This window comes from Brassica oleracea, chromosome C6, assembly GCF_000695525.1.
Source record: "Brassica oleracea var. oleracea cultivar TO1000 chromosome C6, BOL, whole genome shotgun sequence".
Taxonomy (NCBI): Eukaryota; Viridiplantae; Streptophyta; class Magnoliopsida; order Brassicales; family Brassicaceae; genus Brassica; species Brassica oleracea.
In genome coordinates this window covers 38,411,122-38,432,834 of record NC_027753.1, presented here as the reverse complement: position 1 = coordinate 38,432,834, position 21,713 = coordinate 38,411,122, and the positions used below count along the sequence as shown (strand labels likewise).

The 21,713-nt window shown below is 36.3% G+C and overlaps 3 protein-coding genes across 3 annotated transcripts; 2 read left to right on the top strand and 1 right to left on the bottom strand.

Moving 5' to 3' along the window:
* The first annotated feature begins 1,596 nt into the window (after positions 1–1,596).
* On the top strand, positions 1,597–9,682 carry LOC106299952 (histone-lysine N-methyltransferase ASHH2). Its single transcript, XM_013735978.1, is given in 19 exon segments — positions 1,597–1,784; positions 2,006–4,278; positions 4,445–4,649; positions 4,982–5,154; positions 5,253–5,332; positions 5,457–5,588; positions 5,672–5,788; positions 5,943–6,035; positions 6,114–6,191; positions 6,341–6,397; positions 6,637–7,336; positions 7,421–7,476; positions 7,692–7,768; positions 7,876–7,958; positions 8,039–8,118; positions 8,367–8,446; positions 8,541–8,586; positions 8,719–9,441; positions 9,443–9,682. Coding segments are annotated over 18 exon segments (5,121 nt in total). The 5' UTR covers positions 1,597–1,784; positions 2,006–2,018; the 3' UTR covers positions 9,524–9,682.
* Positions 9,683–11,345, bottom strand: LOC106299953 (glutathione S-transferase TCHQD). Its single transcript, XM_013735979.1, has 3 exons — positions 11,193–11,345; positions 10,688–10,932; positions 9,683–10,417 (listed from the first exon to the last, which is right to left on the bottom strand). The coding sequence occupies exons 2-3, from the start codon at positions 10,894–10,896 to the stop codon at positions 9,826–9,828; spliced, it is 801 nt and encodes a 266-aa protein (XP_013591433.1). The 5' UTR covers positions 10,897–10,932; positions 11,193–11,345; the 3' UTR covers positions 9,683–9,825.
* A 5,493-nt stretch (positions 11,346–16,838) lies between these two features.
* On the top strand, positions 16,839–19,920 carry LOC106296308 (receptor-like cytosolic serine/threonine-protein kinase RBK1). Its single transcript, XM_013732414.1, has 10 exons — positions 16,839–17,202; positions 17,318–17,406; positions 17,474–17,717; positions 17,807–18,415; positions 18,498–18,746; positions 18,823–18,986; positions 19,077–19,156; positions 19,244–19,391; positions 19,466–19,615; positions 19,687–19,920. The coding sequence occupies exons 1-10, from the start codon at positions 17,046–17,048 to the stop codon at positions 19,918–19,920; spliced, it is 2,124 nt and encodes a 707-aa protein (XP_013587868.1). The 5' UTR covers positions 16,839–17,045.
* Positions 19,921–21,713: the final 1,793 nt, after the last annotated feature.

The following is a 21,713-nucleotide window of genomic DNA, read 5'->3' as shown; positions in this document are numbered from 1 at the left end:
ATTACAATACAGTTGACTACTATTGTTAGGTTGCAAAAAAAAATACAGCCAAGAAAGAATGAGAAGATATAAGCATGAAAGCAATAAATACATTTTTAAAACTCGCATGAAAATAAGAGATATATGTATAATCCATCAAAACCAATTATATTATGCATAAACATGAAACTTAAATGTCCAATGGCACTATATGTAATTAGTCTAGGCAAGCAAGGGTTATTCACTAAATGCTATGAGAAGAGCTCTCATGATGACACATAAGTAATGGCAATCTTGATAATAACACATGAGTCAAAGGTTTTTTATTTACAATGCTCCTCAAATAATAGTAAAGAGATCTTGAGAACAGATGTTTTATACGCCTTTGCAGACCATGTAGTTGCATCTTCGACAATGAGAACGCAAATCAATCGCCATTTTTGTATGAGTTGTTAGGTAACGAGAGTGTAAACGTGTTCTCTCTTTAGACCATCTCCAATAGAACTCTATTTTTTTTTCCTATAATTTACACTAAAATATAGTAATTCTATTATATATAGTGTAATTTTTGCTCTAATGATATTACTCTATAATAAAGTAAAGTGAAATGTAGAGGAATATCATATTTTACTATATATTTGGAATGGAAAAGTGACATTCATCTATATTTCACTTTATAATAGAGTAATTCTATTATAATATAATAACACGATCAGAACGAAAGTTACATTATAATAGAATTACTTAATTTTAGTGTAAATTATAAAGAAAAAAAATAGAGTACCGTAGAAGATGCCCTTATTGACGAGCTAAAAGTCTTCTCAGTTGCATTCTCAAGTTTTTAATAACTTTTAAAGAAAAAAGACTTGTTTATAAAGATTCCGAGGGTTATGATATGATTGATAGTGGGTATGTATAATAGTAGTATTTAAAAAGTACGTAGGTTTGGTAGACTCAAATGATTTGTGACACTACGATATGATCGCCATTTGCACTTTTATAACATTATTACGGAAAAGACGCATAAACCATATTATAGGAACGATTAAACAAAACAAATCAAATTGAAACCGGCAATTAGAAGAAAAAGGCAAATAAAAATATCTTACAGTTTGTGCGTCTTTGATTACCACCACTTGGGACCATATTCAACACGGACACGCCCATAGATCTGAATAATATATTTTTTTGTGTAACCGATCTGAATATCTTAAAAATAAACTGGCATTTTGGAAAATATTCATGTAAAAGTTTTTAACTTCTTAAACTGTAAATATTTTTTAAAAGAACACGCATGAAGACCTTAGAACAGAAATTATTTGAGTCCAAGAACAGAAATATGTATTTGTCAACAATCATTTTCATAGGAATCATTGAAATTAGAATAAACAGAAAGTCTTCGAGTCCAATAGGTTGTACATTTTTAGGATTTAAATCGTAAAAATTATATTAATCATGTAGATTTATGGAGAAATTTTTTTTTAAGAGTAATAATAAAAAGTACTAATAATTTCAACAATTAACACAAAACACCAATTTAAGAAAAATATCCGAGAGTCCAAATAGCAAATTAACAAAAAAGATTAAATAAGAAAAGAGAGAAAAAAAAAATCGAAAAGCTCTCATAAAAATAAAAAACTGACGGCTTCGCGTTTGTCTCTTCCCCTCTCTACTTCCGATTCCATCGCAAATCGTCTCCGCCTCTATCTCTCTCTCTCTCTCTCTCTCTCTAGGGTTTTCTCAGCTCCTCGTTTCCCCCAGGCTTACCTTCGTCGTCATTCGCCTAATCGTTTCTGATTCATGAGGTTAGGGTTTCGCTTTCTCGTCTATCTCTTCCAATTTTCCAATTATTTATCATCCATTCAAATCAGGATAGAATCAGAGGATTGTCATCAATGTTGATGCGTCTATTGTATTGGGGTTTGGCTTTTCGTTGACCTTCGATACCTAGATCACGTTTCATACGGGATTCGCTTTACAATCTGCATAGAGTTTGTTTTGATAAAACGCTGCGTTTTGTTTTCAGGTGACATTTAACGATGGATTGCAAGGAGAACGGTGTTAGTGACCCTTCCGGGGATGAGAATCTTACCTCCGCTGCGATGGACATCGGTGGAAGCTTCTCTGAGAAGTCTATGGATTTAGTCACTAGTTTGGAGACTGCACAGGCTGCATCAGTTATAAACCCTGCGATGGAGGAGGACCAGAGGGAGTGCTTTGTAGAGGCTGAGCAAATGGGAGAGGGAAACAGTGTTGGTAAAGAACTTGAGGAAAACTCTGATGCTGTTTGTTGCGTTGATGCTGAGCAAGCTCAAGGATCGGTTTCTGATGCCATTGTGCTTGGTGGTGGCGGCACAGTATTGCCCAAAGGGGGCAGGGAAACAGATGCTGAATCGGGTTTTCTAAATGATGCACCTGAAAAGGTTGAGTCTTCGGAAACTGCTAAAGATATAGAGAATGATAAAGCTGGAAGTGATGGTTTTGATGGAGGAAATAACGAACCATCGAGTGATGATGTTTCTCTCATTCGGAGTTGTCCCTTTCCAGATACAGTATTGGATTCTGGGGGTTTGGGTTGCAGTGAGACAGAGAATCGTGTGAAGTCTTCTAGTGATGGTGATGGCAATATCCCTCTCGTGGTGTCCTCTTCATCAGCTGTTCCAGAAATGTTAAGTAATAGTGATGGTGGTCTGCGCTCATGTGATCTTGATGACATCGTAGACAAAGAGACGATCGATCCAGATTCGAGGTTGGTACATGAGGATGAGCTGCATACTGATCTTTCTGACAAGAATGAAACACTGCTAAAGAACCACGTGGGGAATACATCAAGTGAAAGTGATGTGGCTGGTATGAATGATGATGTGGCTGTGGTACATGAGGATGAGCTGCATACTGATCTTTCTGACAAGAATGAAACACTGCTAAAGAACCATGTGGGGAGTTCATCAAGTGAAAGTGATGTGGCTGGTATGAATGATGATGTGGCTGCTGATCCGAGAGGTCAAAGTTTCAGTCGGACATCACCTATAGAGGAAAATACCTCTGGTGTAGAAGCCAACGCCCCTATTACCGACCCTTCTTTGGTGAGGAGTTTTCCGTTGAAGTTTGGTAATGGAGTCATTGGAGCTCGTAATCCTGAAAACGCAGTGGAGTCGATCAGGATAGTAGATGGCAATGGCAGAATAGGTGGTGAAGTTGCTTCTGCATCTGGGACTAGCGAGTCTTCACCTCGAAGGAGGTCCCGAGTCGGTAAACAGGGTAATCTTTCGCAGACCAATCTGAGTGCTCCTCTTCCGAGAAAATCCTCTAGAAAGAAACAATCAGAAAGAAATTTGGAATCAATTTTTAACTGTTCGAAGCAGAAGAGGAGCTCTGTTTCAAAACCAGACCGTTCATCTCAGTGGGGATTGCCATGTAGGACCGCTGAAATCTTCTTACAGAGCAATAATATTCCTTATGGTAGACCTCCGCATCACGAAACAAAGCAACCTCAGAACAGTCCTAAAAATGGAGAGCATAATACCCAAGCATCAAGTGGCTCTTGCCTTCGTTTGAAAGTTAAATTTGGTAAGTCAGGTGGCCAAAATCCTTTGAACATTACAGTCTCTAAGGTCAGTGGCAACTCTTTGCCTGCTGGTGGTATTGTTAAGGCCGGAAAAGGTTTAGAGTTTCCAGGGCCTGCAGATATTGTCGAGGATAAACTCCAGATTGTGGAAACTAGAGAGCAGTTAAAAGAGAAAAACAATCCCTTGGAGAAACTTTCATGTCGGCTGTTATCTGTTTCTATTACGGATGAGAAAAAGAACCAAGACGCTGGGGGGTTATGTAGGAAGCTAGGTGGTGATGTTTTAGATGAGGGTACACACCTTTCCTCTAGTATTGTGGTTGAAGAGGGCGAGAGGGCTAATGGAACCCGGCCCCTAGACTCTGAAACTTCACCAGATTCAGAAGTTATCAACTCTGTGCAAAAGGATTTGCCTCATGGTTTTTCCAGCACTGCAGAAGACCTGGTCAACACGAACAGAGGATTAGAAAAACAAGATGAATTGCTTGCTTCAGTATCTCCTTTGGAAAATGGTTCACATCTAATTCCCAACGCCAAAAAAGGTAAACATCCTAATAAGTCAAAAGGTAATGGAACAAGAAAAGGGAACTCCAAGTCCAAGTCTGCCAAAGGCGGGAGAAAAAATGAATCTCACGAGGGGTTAGAGAAACACAGCTTTATAAATAGGAGTGCTGGAAGTGATGATAGTAAAGATCATGAAGTAGGAAGAGCGGAGTCTAACGAAACAACAGGTACGCCCTTTTGATTAGCTCTAAGTTCGTTGTCTATACCCCTCTTACACTATTTTATAACACCTGATGAGCATCCCAATGTTTTTCCTTTCTTTATGAAGCTTCCACTCTTTTTGAATACACAAATGATTAAGTTGGTTGCATATTATGTGAACTCGTGTAATAGGTGCTCTTTTGGACGCTAATATGGGAAAAGCCTTTGCCATTAATGGCGCCATATCGCAAGATGTTATTCATGGGGAAGCGGTCATGGACCTTACTATTGAGGATAGCTCTCCCACAGAGAGTGCTTGGGTTCGATGCGATGATTGTTTTAAATGGAGACGAATACCTGCTTCTGTGGTAGGGTCAATTGACGAGAGCTCGAGATGGTATGTATGCATATGAACTTGTTTCGATGAAACTCCTAGATGAAAAGTGTGTTGCATATGATAGTTCATCTTGTTGCGGTTTACATATTTGTGTAAACTTCTGTGCTTGTCGTGTTTGCATCAAATATAACCTTTTATCAAAATTTCCATTGTGCTTGATAGGTTTTACTTGATATTTTTGCAACTTCAGATCGTGTGTCAAATGTTTACATTTAGATTTAGTGTCAAAATGCATTTGCTTTTTATGTCTTCCAAAATTGCTACATCGCTCATCTATTGTTATTTGTTGTAGTCTTTCTCTATATCTAATATGAATTTTCTGTTGTTTAAAGGATCTGTATGAACAACTCAGAGAAAGAATTTGCTCATTGCTCAATCTCTCAAGAGATGTCAAATGAAGAAATTAATGAACAGTTGGGCATAGGACAGGATGAAGCAGATGCATACGACTATGAGGCGGCTAAAAGGGGGAAAGACAAGGAACAGAAGAGCAAACGTTTGCCAGGTGCTTAGAGTTCAGTATTAGTGTACAATAGGAAACTATCATATGATTTTTTATGTATTCAGTTCTTGATTATGTTTTTCTTACCCGTAATTATGTAGTTAACAAAAAGGCGTGCTTCAGGGCCATAAAAACAAACCAGTTTCTTCATCGTAACCGTAAAAATCAAACAATTGACGAGGTTAATTTTCTTGTATCTTTTAAGTTATGTTAGTAATGATTTAGTAGAAATGTGTTTCCGCTGTCAGTATTGTCCTTCTCTAGAGCTATTACTTAGTTATCATGTTTCCTTCTATTTTGGACAGATAATGGTTTGTCACTGCAAACCACCACCTGATGGTAGACTGGGTTGTGGAGAAGAATGTCTCAATAGAATGCTTAACATTGAATGTCTCCATGGTACATGCCCTGCTGGCGATCTATGCTCAAATCAGCAGGTGTGATGTCTAGTTTGCAAGAAAAAGCGTTACATTCACAGTCATGTTATATCTTTCTGAAATCTTTTCCCATATTTCTGCAGTTTCAAAAACGGAAGTATGTTAAGTTTGAGAGATTCCAATCGGGTAAGAAGGGTTATGGCCTGAGATTGCTTGAGGATGTACGTGAGGGACAGTTCCTTATTGAATACGTTGGAGAGGTATGCTTCTGATGATCGTTCAACTTTGGGAAGGTGTAATCAGTTGTAGATGGGATTTTGTCAGCCTACAGTTTTTTTTCCGTACATGTGCTTTTTCTTAAACGCGTATACCGTGAGTTAGCCAATAGATATGGATCATCTCCTTGTGTAACAGGTGCTTGATATGCAATCTTATGAGTCTCGTCAGAAGGATTATGCTTCCATGGGTCAGAAACATTTCTATTTCATGACACTGAATGGGAATGAGGTAAACGTTTATACTTTGCTTGTTGCGCTTGTAATAATTGTATCTATGTTGCATCTTGCAATAACTTTGTTAATGCAGGTAATTGATGCTGGTGCAAAGGGAAATTTAGGGCGTTTCATTAACCATAGTTGTGAACCAAACTGCCGTACGGAAAAGGTGACTATTATGCCTTCTTTGCTTTATCACGAATGCTTCTAAACTCACTGATAAAAATCTGAATTGGAAACTTCTTCTTGAGCTTGCTGCCTCGTTGTTAATTTATGTGTATGTTTTTCATTTTATTTATTTATTAAATGCTGTTGCAGTGGATGGTGAATGGTGAAATTTGCGTTGGAATATTCTCCATGAAAGACCTTAAGAAGGTAGGCTCTCTCACACTCTGTGATATTGAATTCCAGTAGAAACTGTATAGTCAAAAGGCCAACTAATTTTGAAGTATGTTTGATGAAAACACTATGGTGTTGCGACCTTTTCAAAGTGAACACAGTAATTAACATGCTAACATAAATACATAACGCCAAATCCAAAAGGAATCAAGGTGTGAATAGAATAATAACAACAATAATGATTTTTTTTTTAAATATGTATGTTGCATTGCCAGGGTCAGGAGTTGACATTTGACTACAACTATGTGAGGGTTTTTGGTGCCGCTGCCAAAAAGTGTTACTGTGGATCATCACATTGCCGAGGTTACATTGGGGGAGATCCTTTGAACGGTGATGTAGTTGTTCAAAGTGATTCAGATGAAGAGTATCCCGAACTTGTGATCCTTGATGATGACGAAAGTGGGGAAGGAATCTTAGATGCAACGTCTAAGATCTTCATGGATGGTGCTGACATGCAAATGCCGCAGAACTCTACAAAGGTTGATGATTCCAAGGACCTTGCTTCTCAATCGCCTAGCTCAGTATCTGTAAAACTTCCAGAGAGCGAGGTTCTTCCATCTTTTCAACCGACCGAAGCATCCAAGGAACTTTCGACAGACATGCCTGTCATTGATGTCCAGCAGGAGGTTCTTGAAAAGAAGACTAAAGGCGCATCTCCCGCCTCCAAGTCTATCAGCAGACTGTCCTCGGATGGTGCAAATTCTGATAAGACAGTAAAGCATGGATCTGGTGAAGATATAAAGATACTTTCACGACCCCGCCCTCGTACAAAAACTTCGCGTTCATCGGGGTCCAGCAAGCAAGCTCTTCCTGGTGTTAACAAAGCACAGACTACACCAGTCAAAAAGTTGCAACAGCAGCCCATCAAATCTAAAGGATCAGAGGAAGTTTCTCCCAGCGGGCGTATTGAAACATGTATGGTACTAGTATTAGACGTGAATTGCTAAAAATACCAAAATCATTTAGTCATACTCGCTAATAACATCACCAAATTTGCAGTTGAAGGGAAACTGAACGAGTTACTAGATGCTGGGGGAGGGATAAGCAAGCGGAGGGTAAGTTACATAGCATTTTACTTTCCCATTTTTATTAGTTATGCTGCAAGGTTGAAAACATCATCTTCGCTCTCTTCTAAGGGTTATTTATTGGTTTGTGATTCTCGTTCTTGTACATCCTTGGCGTGATTCTCATCTTAATACCCCCCCACCCCATTATTCAGCAACAGTACATTGCATTATCTAAGTTCCTTTTCCTTTTTTTAAACAAACAGGATTCAGCAAAGGGCTACTTGAAACTGCTGCTTCTCACTGCTGCTTCCCGGGGCAATGCCAATGAAGGAATTCAAAGGTCTCCAAGCATTTTAACCTGCTTATCTTAGTTACCATAGTATATTTATTACACTCTGCATCTGTTGCCTGAATTTTCTACTGTTTTTTTTTGTGAAACCATTGCAGCAATCGAGATCTTTCAATGATTCTTGATGCCCTTTTGAAGACAAAGTCACGAACTGTTTTGGTGGACGTAATCAACAAGAATGGTACGTCTAACTTCTTTTAGTATGTTACCTTGGCCTGTCCTTTTTCTTTATTGTATGAATTAACCTCCAAACACATCCAGGTCTGCAAATGTTACACAATATCATGAAACAATACCGGAGGGATTTTAAAAAGACCCCAATACTCCGAAAACTTTTGAAGGTACATTCCTTGTTACCTGTTGCTTCTGTTTATATACTGGTCAGAACACACTCGGCACTTTTTAGTTAAGTGATAATACCAACCCAAAGGCAGTTCTTCTTTCATCTTAGCCAATGTGAAATATTCATTAAATATGGTGTGAAATGACTGTGCAAAGTGAATAAATACCGAAGAGTTTGAAGATTTTCTAGATAATACGTTCTTAAATTCTAGGTTGCTTACTATTAATATCACTTGCTTTGCTTCAGGTATTAGAGTATCTTGCCACGAGGGATATTCTTGCACTGGAGCATATAGTCAGACCACCTCCTTACGCAGGGATGGAAAGGTCAGTAAATTTTATCAAGGCTATGTCGCCTGTGTCTTTTTTTTTTTCTTCTACTTAAATAATTTTATGACATTTCATGTTTATCTCTGTGCAGCTTCAAGCAGTCTATTCTAACACTCACCGAGCATGATGACAAACAGGTACCTCGCGTCCCATATACCCCTTATGAACTCTATTGAATCATGAACTCTTGAACACCATATGACATTTCATCTTTATCTATTTGTTATACTTTCTAGTTTCCAATTGGTTTCATGTGTATATGCCTGCAGGTGCATCAAATTGCGAGGAACTTCCGAGACAGATTTATCCCTAAGCATTTAAGAAAACCTTGGCGCATCGACAGAGAAGAGAGATCGGAGTCTAGAAGATCACCTATAAACAGCAGATTCAGATCATCACAAGAACCTAGATATGATCATCATTCGCCAAGACGTGCAGAACCATTTGCCTCAAGGGCTGCAACTCCCGAAACACCTTCTGTATCCGACGGGTGCATACAACCAACCTCCTCCAGCCTTCCCGAGACAAATGGACGCAAGCGTAAAAGCAGATGGGACCAGCCGTCTACTTCCAAAGAGCAACGAACCATGACAGATGTCCAAGACGACCTTCCACCCGGGTTCTCATCGCCTTGCACTGATGCGCCTAATGCAGTCACTGCACAGCCACAAGCAAAGTTCCTCTCTCGGTTAACAGTCTCCTATGGGATCCCGCTTAGCATCGTTCATCAGTGTGGTTTACCCTGCAAAGACGACCCCAGTAGCTGGTCCGTTGCTCCTGGGGTGCCGTTCTCTCCGTTTCCACCTTTACCACCTGTTACTCACGGCGAGTTTTTCGCTAATAAGAGAAACGGAACAGTCTCGGACTCTCCAAAGCGGAAGAGAGAGTTTTCATCTGATATAGGAACAAGTTACTTTCGGCAACAGAAACAGAAAGTTCCTCCATGGATACGATACAACGGGTGGGAGAAAACAGCAAACAGCTCCATACCTGAGGCATCTAACTTTAGAGAAGAAGATCAACAATCAAGAAAATCTTGAATTTAGAGAGAGAAGTACATTCCATGAAAGTTAAAACAATGCAGCTCTTGATGAGAATTACAGTAAAGTCCTCTTCAGGGGAATCATGTGCTTTTCTTCCCCCTTTTGGTATATTCTAAATTCTTTTGTTTAATGACTAAAAGCCAGAAAAAAAAACACTTCATTTTATGAGTAAAAGTTATATTTCACATTCTTTATTCACATTACAAACTTCTTATAAATAAACATTCTTGGTACAGACTTTTCTCAACTTTACAATTTTATGTAAAAATGAACATTCAAAGTGGGAAAACATTAAAAACATGACAAAGAAAAACCAAAATATTTTTTAACAATTCAATATTTTCTTAGCAAGCTTCGGACTCTAACAAACATCCAAGTCTTCAAAAGCGTTACATACTTTCTCCACCCATTAAAGTACCTTCCAACAACCTTCTTGTAGCTCGGTCTACTCCTCACAACCACCCAATACTCAGCAAGATTCTTCCTGCTACTTATATACTCCTCTTCCAAATCCAGCAGCGATAACCGAGCTAGCACAGGCACCAGCATCACATCAGCCATGCTAAACTCATTCCCCGCCACATAACTAGTCCCCTCTAGCTTGCTCTCAACCTCATCAAGAAGCCTGAGCAAATGGTCTTTGCTTCTCCTCAAAGCTTCAGGGTCTTTTAGTTTGTCTTCTGTGTCATACGCTTCCCTTAGCTTCCTATGGTAAGCACTAGCCAAGTCCGGAGACTCAGCCATACGTGCAATCATAACCATCCTCAAGAACTTGGAAACATAGAGGCGACGGTTATCAGGGATGTGAGCAAGTGTGAATAGCTTGGAGTCCCATTCTCTAATCTTCCGCATCCATTCAAGTACTTCTCTACCAAAAGTAGCATCCTCTACACCAGAAGACACCTCAGCTATTCTCTCCAAGTACCTAACCAAAATTTAATTAACTTTTAATTACTATTTTACCATAAAGAGTTGTTTTTTTGTTGATAAACCCTATCGGCCCGATCATGGATCCACCATGTAAACCACTTGTGCCGAAGCCCAAGTGATGATAATTTAGTTCCCAGAGGGAATCGAACCCAGGACTGACGTGGCTACACACCCACCAAGCGTCCAAGCCCCAAGAGATTACCACTTGGCTACCACCACTTGGTTAATAGTTATTATTTAACGATGGTGAGAAAGTGTAGCGTACTCTATGATCTCAATAGTGTCCAAAATGATGTGAGAACCGTTTCTGAAAACGGGAAGCTTGGCGTTGGGATTCATCCTAAAGAAGGTAGAGTCCATGTGCTTGCCTGTGATGGGATTCACATGGTACGATGTGTAATCAATGCCTTTCTCTTCCAAAGCTAGTCTCACTCTCTGGCTGTCTAATGAGTATGGATGATGATATAACTGCATTGCTTCGGACCCAAGACCAAAACTATTGTCCAAAAGCTGCAGCATCAAAGACAATAAAACACATTCAAATCAAAACCTAAGCTGTCTTATTATACAAATAGACAGATTTTAATTATATTCAAGAAATTAAAACCGAACAAGAAGTCATCAACTGATAAAACACTTTAACACATTAAAACACCAAATTAACATTACATGAGACTCCTAATCTATAATAGGTATCGAATCAAAACACACGAGGGTTAATACAGAACAGGGCTTAGATTGAAGCAAACAAAGACGAGACATGTTCTTACCAAACAAAAGGAGAAGACTTTCGAGAACAAGAACTGAATCAAAGTAAAACCCTTTCGTGGTTTCTTGAATTGAGGGGAGGATTCTCCTTTTTAAAGTTTTGTCCTTTTTTAATCTCTTGTAAAAGGGAGACACAGAAGTACTATACAGCTAAGATTTCCTCTGAATTAATTTCCGGAAAATGCGAGTATCTAATTCTCCTGAGCGTTAATGTGTACTCGCTCTCTCATGTTGCCACGTGATATGTGCGTACTGCTTCTAGTCAACCCTCCTGAGTCAATAGCGCATTTAATACGGTTAATTAGGGATGGGCAAATAAATCGAACCCGAAAACTCGAACCGAATCTGATTCGATAAAAATGAATCCGAACCGATCCGAACCCGGTATAAATACCGAATGGATCTTGGTTTATGGTATATCGGGTTATGGGTATTATCTGAACCGAATCTGAAATCTAAATGGATATCCGATAGAACCTGAAACATTTAAAATTCTCAGAAATAACTTGTACCAAACATGATCTCAATTCCTATTCAAAATATATTGAACATCTAAAATAATTATCTATTATACGAAGATTGATGGTTGAAGGTTAAAGTTTTTAGATTTTGGTTTTGTTTTCATTGAATAATATTTTTTATTTCATGAGAACTTAGTTTTCGTTTTATGTTTTCATTTATTTGGTTTTCTTTCGATCAATAACTATATTTAACTTTCATTTGATTTTGAATGATCGCATTTGATGTTCCTTTCTTTTTTTTGAACCGGTTTTATTTATGTTTTTGTTACAAAATATGTACAAATCAAGTATTTTAAAATCGAAGAACTGATTTTACTTATTTTTTTGATTTTACTTATTTTTTGGTTATGAAGTAGATAAAAATCATGTACATTTAAACCGAAGAACCGATTGGGACCCGAACTCAAAAGTACATCGGGTTGTACCGGTTCTTTGAAGATTTACTAACCCCGACCCGAACCCGATAGAACCTGAACCGGTTCCGAACCAAATTTTCATATAACCCGAATGGGGTTGATTTTGATAAACCCAAAAAACCTAAACCCGATTGGACTAAACCGAAATCCGATTGGGACTCCGAATGCCCATGCCTACGGTCACCTCAAGGGTGCATCTGTCTTTTTTGGTATTTTGCCAACTTGATCTTCATTTTTCTTTACAACCTGAATTATTGGTTCTATTATTGCATTTATATTTTACTACTTTTTCTCAATATTTAAAAAGGGAATGAAAAATAGACAATTTTAAAAATATTTTCTGAATGGAGAAACTCTTTAATCTGGTAGCTCAGCAGCTTGTCACGGCCCGGTTTAACCCAAAACGTCCATGAAGACAACCAAAGATCGGGTCGGGCCAAAGGTGAATCAAGCCCACTCCACTAAGTATTTTCTTAAGCTTTAAGTCTTTTGTAAAATATCTTAGGAATGGAGAAGTGTAGAGAAGTGTAGAGAAGTGTAGAAAAGTGTAGAAGGTTGTGGAACACTTGAGAAGAAGTTTCACAACCGTTAGATCGGTTTGATCTGAGCCGTTCGTTGAAGAAGAGAAAGTGTATATAAAGGGGATCACCCCTCACTTGTAAAGACACCAAGTTTTAATAAGAAAACACTTCTACAAACTCTCTCTCTCTCTAAAAATCACCCATACTCTCTCTAAGTGCTGAGCGAGTTGTCCGAAAGGCTGACTTAGCAAACCACAAGGGTGAAAGTTGCTAAGGCCGCACGTCCTGATTGCTGCGAAGAAATCAGTCCGTGACAAGCTGCTCGCAAGTTTGATTCCTTTTTTTACAAAATATAAATTAATGGCGAACGAAACACTCTTTCCCTTTGGGCCTGAAGATTGTCGAGATATAATTTTTCAGTGAGATATTGAATATGACCCAATTTTAGTCATAATTTATAAGCCCACTATGGCCCAGCAAATTATAAAATGTATAAAGCAGAAACTATTGTTCTAAATATTGGAAAAGTTAAATTTAAAATGTTATATTGCATCTAAATTAGCAACGATGTATATCAATTTTTACGATTATTTTATGTGCTATGTTTTAGAAGTCTGCTAAATGTTTGAGGGCGAATGTGCAATATGACGTATATTAAAATTATCCAACGATTATAAACAAAGATACAACGAATGTTAGTATTCTATTCACGTGCATGGACCAAGAAAAACACCAACTCTAAACACAGAGGGGACAATAAATATAAGCACCAAAATGTTGACACATAAAGAGTATGATTAATGGAAAATTTTAAGAATAGACTTCTTAGCAGAATATAAGAAACTGTCTCTTAACTTTTAACTAAAATAACTAAAATTCGGCTTTAAGAATCTCCATTAATGATGCGCAGACTAGCCAAAAATATTTGAAAGGTCTCATTCACCATACTGAATTTAAGAACTTTTATGTTTTTTTTTTGTACTTAGAACTTTTATGTTGCAACGACGATTTTGTCTTCTCCTCATTTCTTTGGTTCGTTAAATAAATTTAATGCAGGCAGAAGCATCTTGGTTCGTAGTAGGTCCAAAATAATATATAAAAATAGAATAAAATGAGTCGAGTTTTTCAAGACTCACCCATAAGTTAGAGAAACATCAACCTCATGCATATTGTCGATTTGTTCATATATCGCAGTCATTTGTGTTACTAATTGTTTTGTTCAGTGAAATAGTTTGTCTACAATGATCACAACTGCTAACATTTTACGGTTCCAGTCTTAAAATATTGGGTTAGATTAGTGATCGATTAATAATACACGTGGTTATATCAATGAAGGGTATTGATTAACGGGGAGCAAAATTCATTATTTTGTTCACATTTAATTCTACTAAATTGGCTTAATTCTGACGTATACATGTAACTCTCCGTCGTCTTAAATGACGTGCTATTTTTATATGGTCATCATATTTTGTGGCTATGTAATATTGTATGGTCATGATTCACGCTTCTTTGCAAAATCAGTTTTGGTTTAGGGGAATTTTGAAAATATTTCATTAAGCTAGAAATTTTTTTTTGTAAAAAGTGAGTCAACTCAAAATATTTCCCAGTAAATATGTTCGAAGATTGTCCTCAGAATTGAAAGTTACTATAAAATGTGAAGTGTGTGATAATCATTTAGTTTAGTACAATTGCACTAGCCAATAATCAACTACAACACTTTATAATAGAGGTAAACATTATAGTATTCATCTCCCAAAAATCATGCGAATTATTGGGACACGGTCTTTTAGATCCGTTATATTCATTACGATTATATAACACAAGTCGTGATTAGTTAACACGAAAATATAATAAAGAGAATGATTGTGTTTGAAAAATTAAAACTAAAAAATAAAGTTAAAGAAATGAGATGTGTAAGTAAGATCAAGTGGCGTTGTCGTGGCGGAAACAAAAGCCACCAAATGAGTAGTCCACGTTTCCTTATCTTCCGGTGAATGTTTTTGACCTCCCATCAGTTTGTTGCCACTTTCATATATTTCTCATCAATGTACTAATGAATCATTCGACGTTATGGATTAATTAATAACCAAAACAATACATTCGTTTGATTATTAAAATGCTTAATACATTTCCTTAATTTAAATCATAACAACTAAAGATAATATCCTTTAGCAATAATCTTTTAATATTTTATCAAAAAAAAAAAAAAAAAAAAAAAATTTTTCTTTTAATATTTTATAAAAAAAAAAAAAAAAAAAAAATAATCTTTTAATATGATTACAGTTCTTGTCTTGAAAATGTAAGAATAAGAGTGAGATGGAGATAGAAGAAAGAAAAGTAGGGTCAATGATTCATCATGAGGTGGACGCTGATGCATGCCTTTCGGATTTAGTTGGCGTGTCGTTTATTACTTCTAAAACGGCAGGTATTCTGTTACTACTTCTCCCTCATCTTTTTTTCTCCATCACCACCACCATAATAACTAACCTTCTTCTTCGGGCATGAGGAACGGCGTCTAAGTGACGTTACTAATACTATAAACGCCGCCGTCGTATATATCTAATTACGTAATTAATGCTGTGTACGTTACCTGGTGCAACCGGTAAGCATGGTAGGAAACGTCTTAAGATATGATGACGTGATTATTATTAGTAGTAGAGAGATTGACACTTGTAAGTTACACGGTTGTTGGAAGAGTCACATGACATGGGTGTGGTTTTTGTTCTTCGTACCGGACATGTTCACCGACCCATCCTGTAGAAATATTTTGCATTAATTGCAATAGTTTGTAACCAACCATGGTGCAGTAATAATTCTTCTTCATTATACTTTAAGATACTCCTATGATTTTTTTTTTGGTATTTTAAGATTTTTATGTTAATAATTTCACAGTATGTTATTTACAAAGGGAATTCGTTCTCTTTGAGATTTTATGACTTTAGAAACAATAAAGATTGCTTTGTCCAAAAAAAAGAAACAATAAAGATTGCTGATAATAAAAAAAAAGAAACAATAAAGATTAATAGGCAGTATATTTACATCTATATTAATTATTATGATTACTTTATTATGACCCGATGATCTACATATTAATTATTATAAAATAAATAAAACTGAAAACGAATATTTCATCTCAATGTATCCAAAATAGATCATATTTAATTGGTAAAAGGAATATATGGTTGTAATGTGAAAATACGATCCCAGACTCCGGATAAGAAGATAAAAAATTATTGTCCACATTTTGAAGTTTATATTTTATTTGAAGTTTAGATATCGTTTGATCAAAAAAAAGATATCGTTTGTGAAGTTACCTATTTTTCGGTAAAAAGATAAGTAAATAAGTCAACATATATTTTTTTTTCCGTTAACACCAACTCCTTTTCCGTCATTTATTGTTGGATTCGTTTTATTTTTTTTTTCCTCATAATGTTCTTTAGATTAGACTCGTGGCAAATCTCCAAAATAGCATCTTTCTAAGTTTATATCACAAAAATAGCACTCAAAAACTAAAATGACCAAAATAGCATCTTTTTAAGTTTATCCTTTGAAAATTTTAATTTTTTTATTTTTCAAAATTTGAAATCTTATCCCCAAAACCTCATTTCTCAACTTTAAACCCTAAACTCTAAACCCTAAACCATAAACCCTAAACCCTTAACTCTAAACCCTAAACCCTAAACCCTAAACCCTAAACCCTAAAATCTAAACCCTAAACTCTAAACCCTAAATCCTAAATCCTAAACCCCACTCTTTAACTCTAAATCCTAAGTGTGTGACTTTTGATAAAACATTAAATGTTATTTTTGTGACTTTTGATCAAATGCTAGTTTGGGAACATAAACTTGATTTAGTGCTATTTTTGTCTTTTTCTCTTAGACTCGCGTGACTTTTATATAGTTTAGTTGGATGATTTTTAGAATATATTATACCATTCAATAATTTTTTCAATTGAGATAGGTATTTTGCTGGACTTTTCAGATAAAAATAGAGTCGGTATATATATATGATTATATAAACATTCGTTTATGTCATTGTGATTAGAGATGCACACGGTGAGACTATGTCAAAACTAAAAAAAAAGGTGAGTAAAATAAGGACCGGTAAATAAAGTAGTTAACTAGTAGGGTTTAAAAAATCATTTCTAAAAAATATATATATAAAAAAAAAAGATGGCTGCTGCTCTTCTCTTGTCTTCTTTCTGAAGAGAGAGCATCAAAAGCAAAACCAAACCTGCGGTTAAAACTTATCCCTCTCTGCAACTACAAGACAACAGAGAGAGAGAGAGAGATACGATCTTGTCTTCGTTTCGGGATTATATATATAACACAATCATCAACCATGTCCTTTTGTCTCTAACGTCATCCAAAAAGGCAACCTTTGAAACACTAAAAGAGATGATAGAAAACAGCAGAGAGGAAGAAGGACGATTAGGCCGTACGATTCTCGTCGGCGTGAAGCTAGACGCACCGAGCAGAGAGCTACTCACTTGGGCTCTCGTTAAAGTCGCTGAGCCTGGCGATACCGTCATCGCTCTTCACATCCTTAGCAACGGTTACACACTCTCTCTTTTTGCTCTGTTTCAAAACCAATAAAGCTTTGATCTTTTTTTTTATGTTCTGTGATAAAAAAAAAAAAAGTTTCGATCTTTTTGTTTGTGTGTGTGTAGAGATTGTTGAAAACTCTTCGCTTCTCTCCTTGGTGAAGACCTTCGACTCTGTTCTCGACGTTTACGAAGGCTTCTGCAATCTAAAACAGGTAAAGTCTGAACCTTTTTCAATCTCAAGACTTTGAAGATGTTGAAAAGTTCTGTCTTTTTGTATAGGTGGATCTGAAGCTGAAGCTGTGTCGTGGCGACTCACCTCGTAAGATGATAGCTAGAGAAGCCAAATCGTTCTCCGCGTCGAAAGTTTTAGTTGGAATCTCTAAAAGTCGTCACAACGCGATTCGTTCATCAGCTTCTGTTGCTAAGTACATAGCCAAGAAGCTGCCAAAGGATCGTTGGGTTCATGCTGTTAACAACGGTAAGATCGTGTTCCAGAGAGAAGGGTCCGTTAACCATCCTCGAGGTTTGTTTGTTTTGACCTTTTTTCTTGATAAAGTTTCAGCCTTTCTCTTGTTTTGGTATCCTTTGAGTGGGCTGAGTTGTGTGTTACAGTTGAGGAAGATGTAAGGAAGAACAACTTGTTGAATGTGCTTCAGAGATCGGTTACATTAACTACCACTTCCAAAGTCGTTAGCCATTCAGAGGAGGTCTCCAAGGAAGATGAATCTTGTGGCCAGAGTTTGAAGCAAGCCTTAGTGGCTGCTCGTTCTGAGAGTTGTTCGGTTTGTGGTTCTATAAATGATACAACTGCTAGAGCTTCAGATAGGAGTGAAGATGATGATGATAAGTGTCTCAAAGCAAAGGAGATTGTGTCTGAGAAAGGTTCTACAGCTATGTTGGTTAGGAAACAGCCTGAAGCTAGACCAGGTTGGCCTTTGCTTCGCCGTGCTTTTACTTCAGCAGCACAACCAATTACATCTCATAGGCCTACTTCTCAATGGGCTTTGAAGCTTCCTCCGAGGAGCAGTAAGCAGATTGGTCATGACTCTTGTGATGGTATATTGTCAAGCTTAAACGCTATCACCACCAAGAAGTCTTCTTCTGACAATAGTCCAAGAAAGCCACCTAAGGAGCTAGAGGGACTCTATGAGAGATTCTCTTCAACCTGCCAGGTCTTCAAATACAAGGAGCTTGTTTCAGTGACATCAGACTTCTCCACTGGTTTGTTCTTCTCTCCTTTAACCACATGACAATGTTTATAGTTCTTATGTAACTAAGAAGAAAAAGCATTGTGGTTTTTCAGATAATTTCATCGGTATAGGAGGGAGCAGCCGAGTTTTTAGAGGCTGTTTATCCAACGGAAGAGAAGTAGCTGTAAAGATCCTCAAGCAAACAGAAGATATCTTGAATGATTTCGTCGCTGAGATCGAGATCATCACAACTTTGCACCATAAGAACGTTATCTCCCTCTTAGGCTTTTGCTTTGAAGACAACAACTTGTTACTTGTATACAATTATCTCTCAAGAGGAAGCCTAGAAGAGAATCTTCACGGTAAAACCCTTAACCAACTCTAGAGATTCTATGTTATGATCATGGAATCTAAACAAATGTTTGGTTTAATTAACAGGAGACAAGAAAGATCCACTTGCGTTTGGTTGGAGCCAGAGGTTTAAAGTAGCTCTGGGAGTAGCAGAGGCATTAGACTATCTGCATAACACTGCTTCACAACCTGTTATTCACAGAGATGTTAAGTCATCTAACATACTGTTATCTAATGATTATGAGCCACAGGTAAAGTACAAAACTCTATTGTTTTTTTTTTTTTTACATATATTATTAAACAAATATTAAAAAAAAAATTTAGTGATTTCTTGTGACCAGCTTTCTGATTTTGGGCTGGCGAGGTGGGCGTCTATATCCACAACTCACATTGTCTGCTCAGATGTGGCTGGAACCTTTGGGTATTATGATGTTTTATTTATGAAAAGTTTTTGAAAATGTTTTTTTTTTGTGTGTGTTAATCTTCTTCTTTTTTTTACTTGATGCAGCTACTTGGCTCCTGAGTACTTTATGTATGGTAAGGTGAATGATAAGATAGATGTGTATGCATTTGGTGTTGTTCTACTTGAGTTGCTCTCTGGAAGGAAACCTATTAGCAGTGGATGTCCAAAGGGACAAGAGAGTCTTGTCTTGTGGGTATGTGTTTGCTTGCATACTCTCATTTAAAACCAAACCTTTTCTCTCTGCTCTTATGTAATGGTTATGAACAGGCTAAACCAATTCTAGACGATGGAAAGTATTCTCAGTTATTAGACCAGAGTTTGAAGGATAACAACAATGGTGATCAAATGCAGAGGATGGCGTTAGCTGCTACTCTTTGTATTCGACGTAGTCCTCAAGCTAGACCAAAAATGAGCATAGTAAGTCATTTATTTTATCTATCATAGTCATAGCTCTATGTAGTTGTCCTAACGAATGTGGAATGATGCAGGTCTTAAAGCTACTCAAAGGCGATGAAGACACACTCAAATGGGCAATGCAACAAGCGAGTAACTCCTCAGATGAATCAGAGATGCTCAAGGATGAGGAGTGTCAAAGATCTAACTTGCAGTCACACCTTAAAGTAGCGCTTCTTGATGTTGAAGATGACTCTCTCTCCATGGGAAGCTTTGACCAAGGCGTCTCTGTTGAGGATTATCTCAAAGGCAGAAACTCCCTTGACTGAAACTATTGTTGTGTGTGTTTGTATATATATATGGTCGGTGGTGGTGGCTTTGTGGGGTTCTTTTTAGCCTTCATTCTTCCACGTTCAAGGGTTGTAATTGTAGATTTCAATGTGTTGAGGGGTGTGTTTCACAATTTTCATCTTTTTGGGATACTTCTTATAGTTGTGGTATAATAAAACCAAAGATAAAAATCCTTGCAAGTAGAGCCTAAAAGGGGTGTTATAAATTTGTATATTATAATGGATTTGAAAATCCAAACAAAATTCAGCGTTATTGTCTGATTTTAAAATTCATATATAAATTTATTGTTATTGTATCTGTGACCAAATTCATAAAAGAAATAGATTTCAAAATCCAAACCAAATCCAATGTTGTTGATTTTCATCATGTGTTATACTGTTAATCAGAGCAATGAATTGTTTAAGTATTAGATCTGAAAATAGATTTTAATGGACTTACAAGTGTTTTTAAGACCAAAATACAAAGGAACACATATTGAGTTAAACCTTGTTATTTGGTTGGATTTGTATTATTCCATTCTATAATTAACATTCATATTCACTCAAACCAATTTCTATATTCTCAATTTCTATAATCACCATTTTTATATCATATGTTTCCAGTTTACTAAAAAAAATATAATTTTCAATTTTTACAAAGAACTTTCGAAGAAAAAGATTTTAGTGACAAAAATTTTTTTTTGAAGAAAAATAGTAACCATAAAGAAAATTTTGTAACTCAAATTCATCAAAGAAAGCATGTCAATCAATTGAGAGCAGCCATAGCAACACATATGTGGAGAAAGTTTATATGTTATGAGAATAACATATGATATATGAAAGAAAAAAAAATGAAAAACATGTTTTATATTTATTGACTTTATTATAAAATAAAATTATTAAAGATCAACTTGGTTGATTTAGAATAATCCACTGATTTGGTTTTGAAGTCCATCTGATTTGCTTTAAAAAATTTGGATTTACCAAAGATTTCCACATTCAAAAAGGATTTCTAAATCTATTAAAATACCAAAACCAATAACCTCAACTTAAAAATAAAAAGAGAGATTTTGTTATTTCTCTATTCTAATCTTCAATGTGATTGACATAGTAAAAAAAAATGCAATACAAACACTAATTCATTATTACATTTTCTATTATTGGTTTTACACCTATATGTATGCTACCATGGTTTTAACTTTTAAGTAGTTGCACAAAATAACAATCACCACCTTAATTGATTAATGTCTAAAAATGTGCATTACATATATTTCTCTAAACCACATCGTCATTGAATAGTTCCTTATGACAATTAAAGTGGTTTATATACTTGAAGTCATAAACTACTAGCTTAAAAGTCTTGAGATAGAAAATACAAACCTCGTACAATCTCTCATTTTGTTTCATATCTGATACTTCTTAAACTGGATTCTTTAAGATTATTTGAATGATTGTGCATTATTACCTTATTGAATGGTTTCTTTTAAGATTGATTTGAAGGATTCTGTGGTTGTGGACGATATAGCAGATTCGGTTCATAAGACCCTTTCAGCTACCGAATGACTGACTCTGTTCCAGAATGAATCTATTTGGTTCTCAGAGACTAGAAGATTGTTTCGATTGGACAACAACCACAACATGATAAGAATTAATACCTTAATTGATTAATGTATAGCAATGTGCAATACAAACAACAAATCATTACTATATAGTTCTGTTATTGGTTTTGCATAATATAACATTGTTGACATATTTGTTATTATTTACATGTATATGTATTTTTCCATATGCAT

Coding starts and splice junctions, on each gene's coding strand:
- LOC106299953 (XM_013735979.1), bottom strand. CDS start 10,896: ATGCAGTTATATCATCATCCATACTCATTAGACAGCCAGAGAGTGAGA. Junction 10,418..10,687: donor GACACTATTGAGATCATAGA/GTACGCTACACT, acceptor AATTTTGGTTAG/GTACTTGGAGAGAATAGCTG.
- LOC106296308 (XM_013732414.1), top strand. CDS start 17,046: ATGATAGAAAACAGCAGAGAGGAAGAAGGACGATTAGGCCGTACGATT. Junction 19,392..19,465: donor AAGAGAGTCTTGTCTTGTGG/GTATGTGTTTGC, acceptor GGTTATGAACAG/GCTAAACCAATTCTAGACGA. Junction 19,616..19,686: donor CTAGACCAAAAATGAGCATA/GTAAGTCATTTA, acceptor GGAATGATGCAG/GTCTTAAAGCTACTCAAAGG.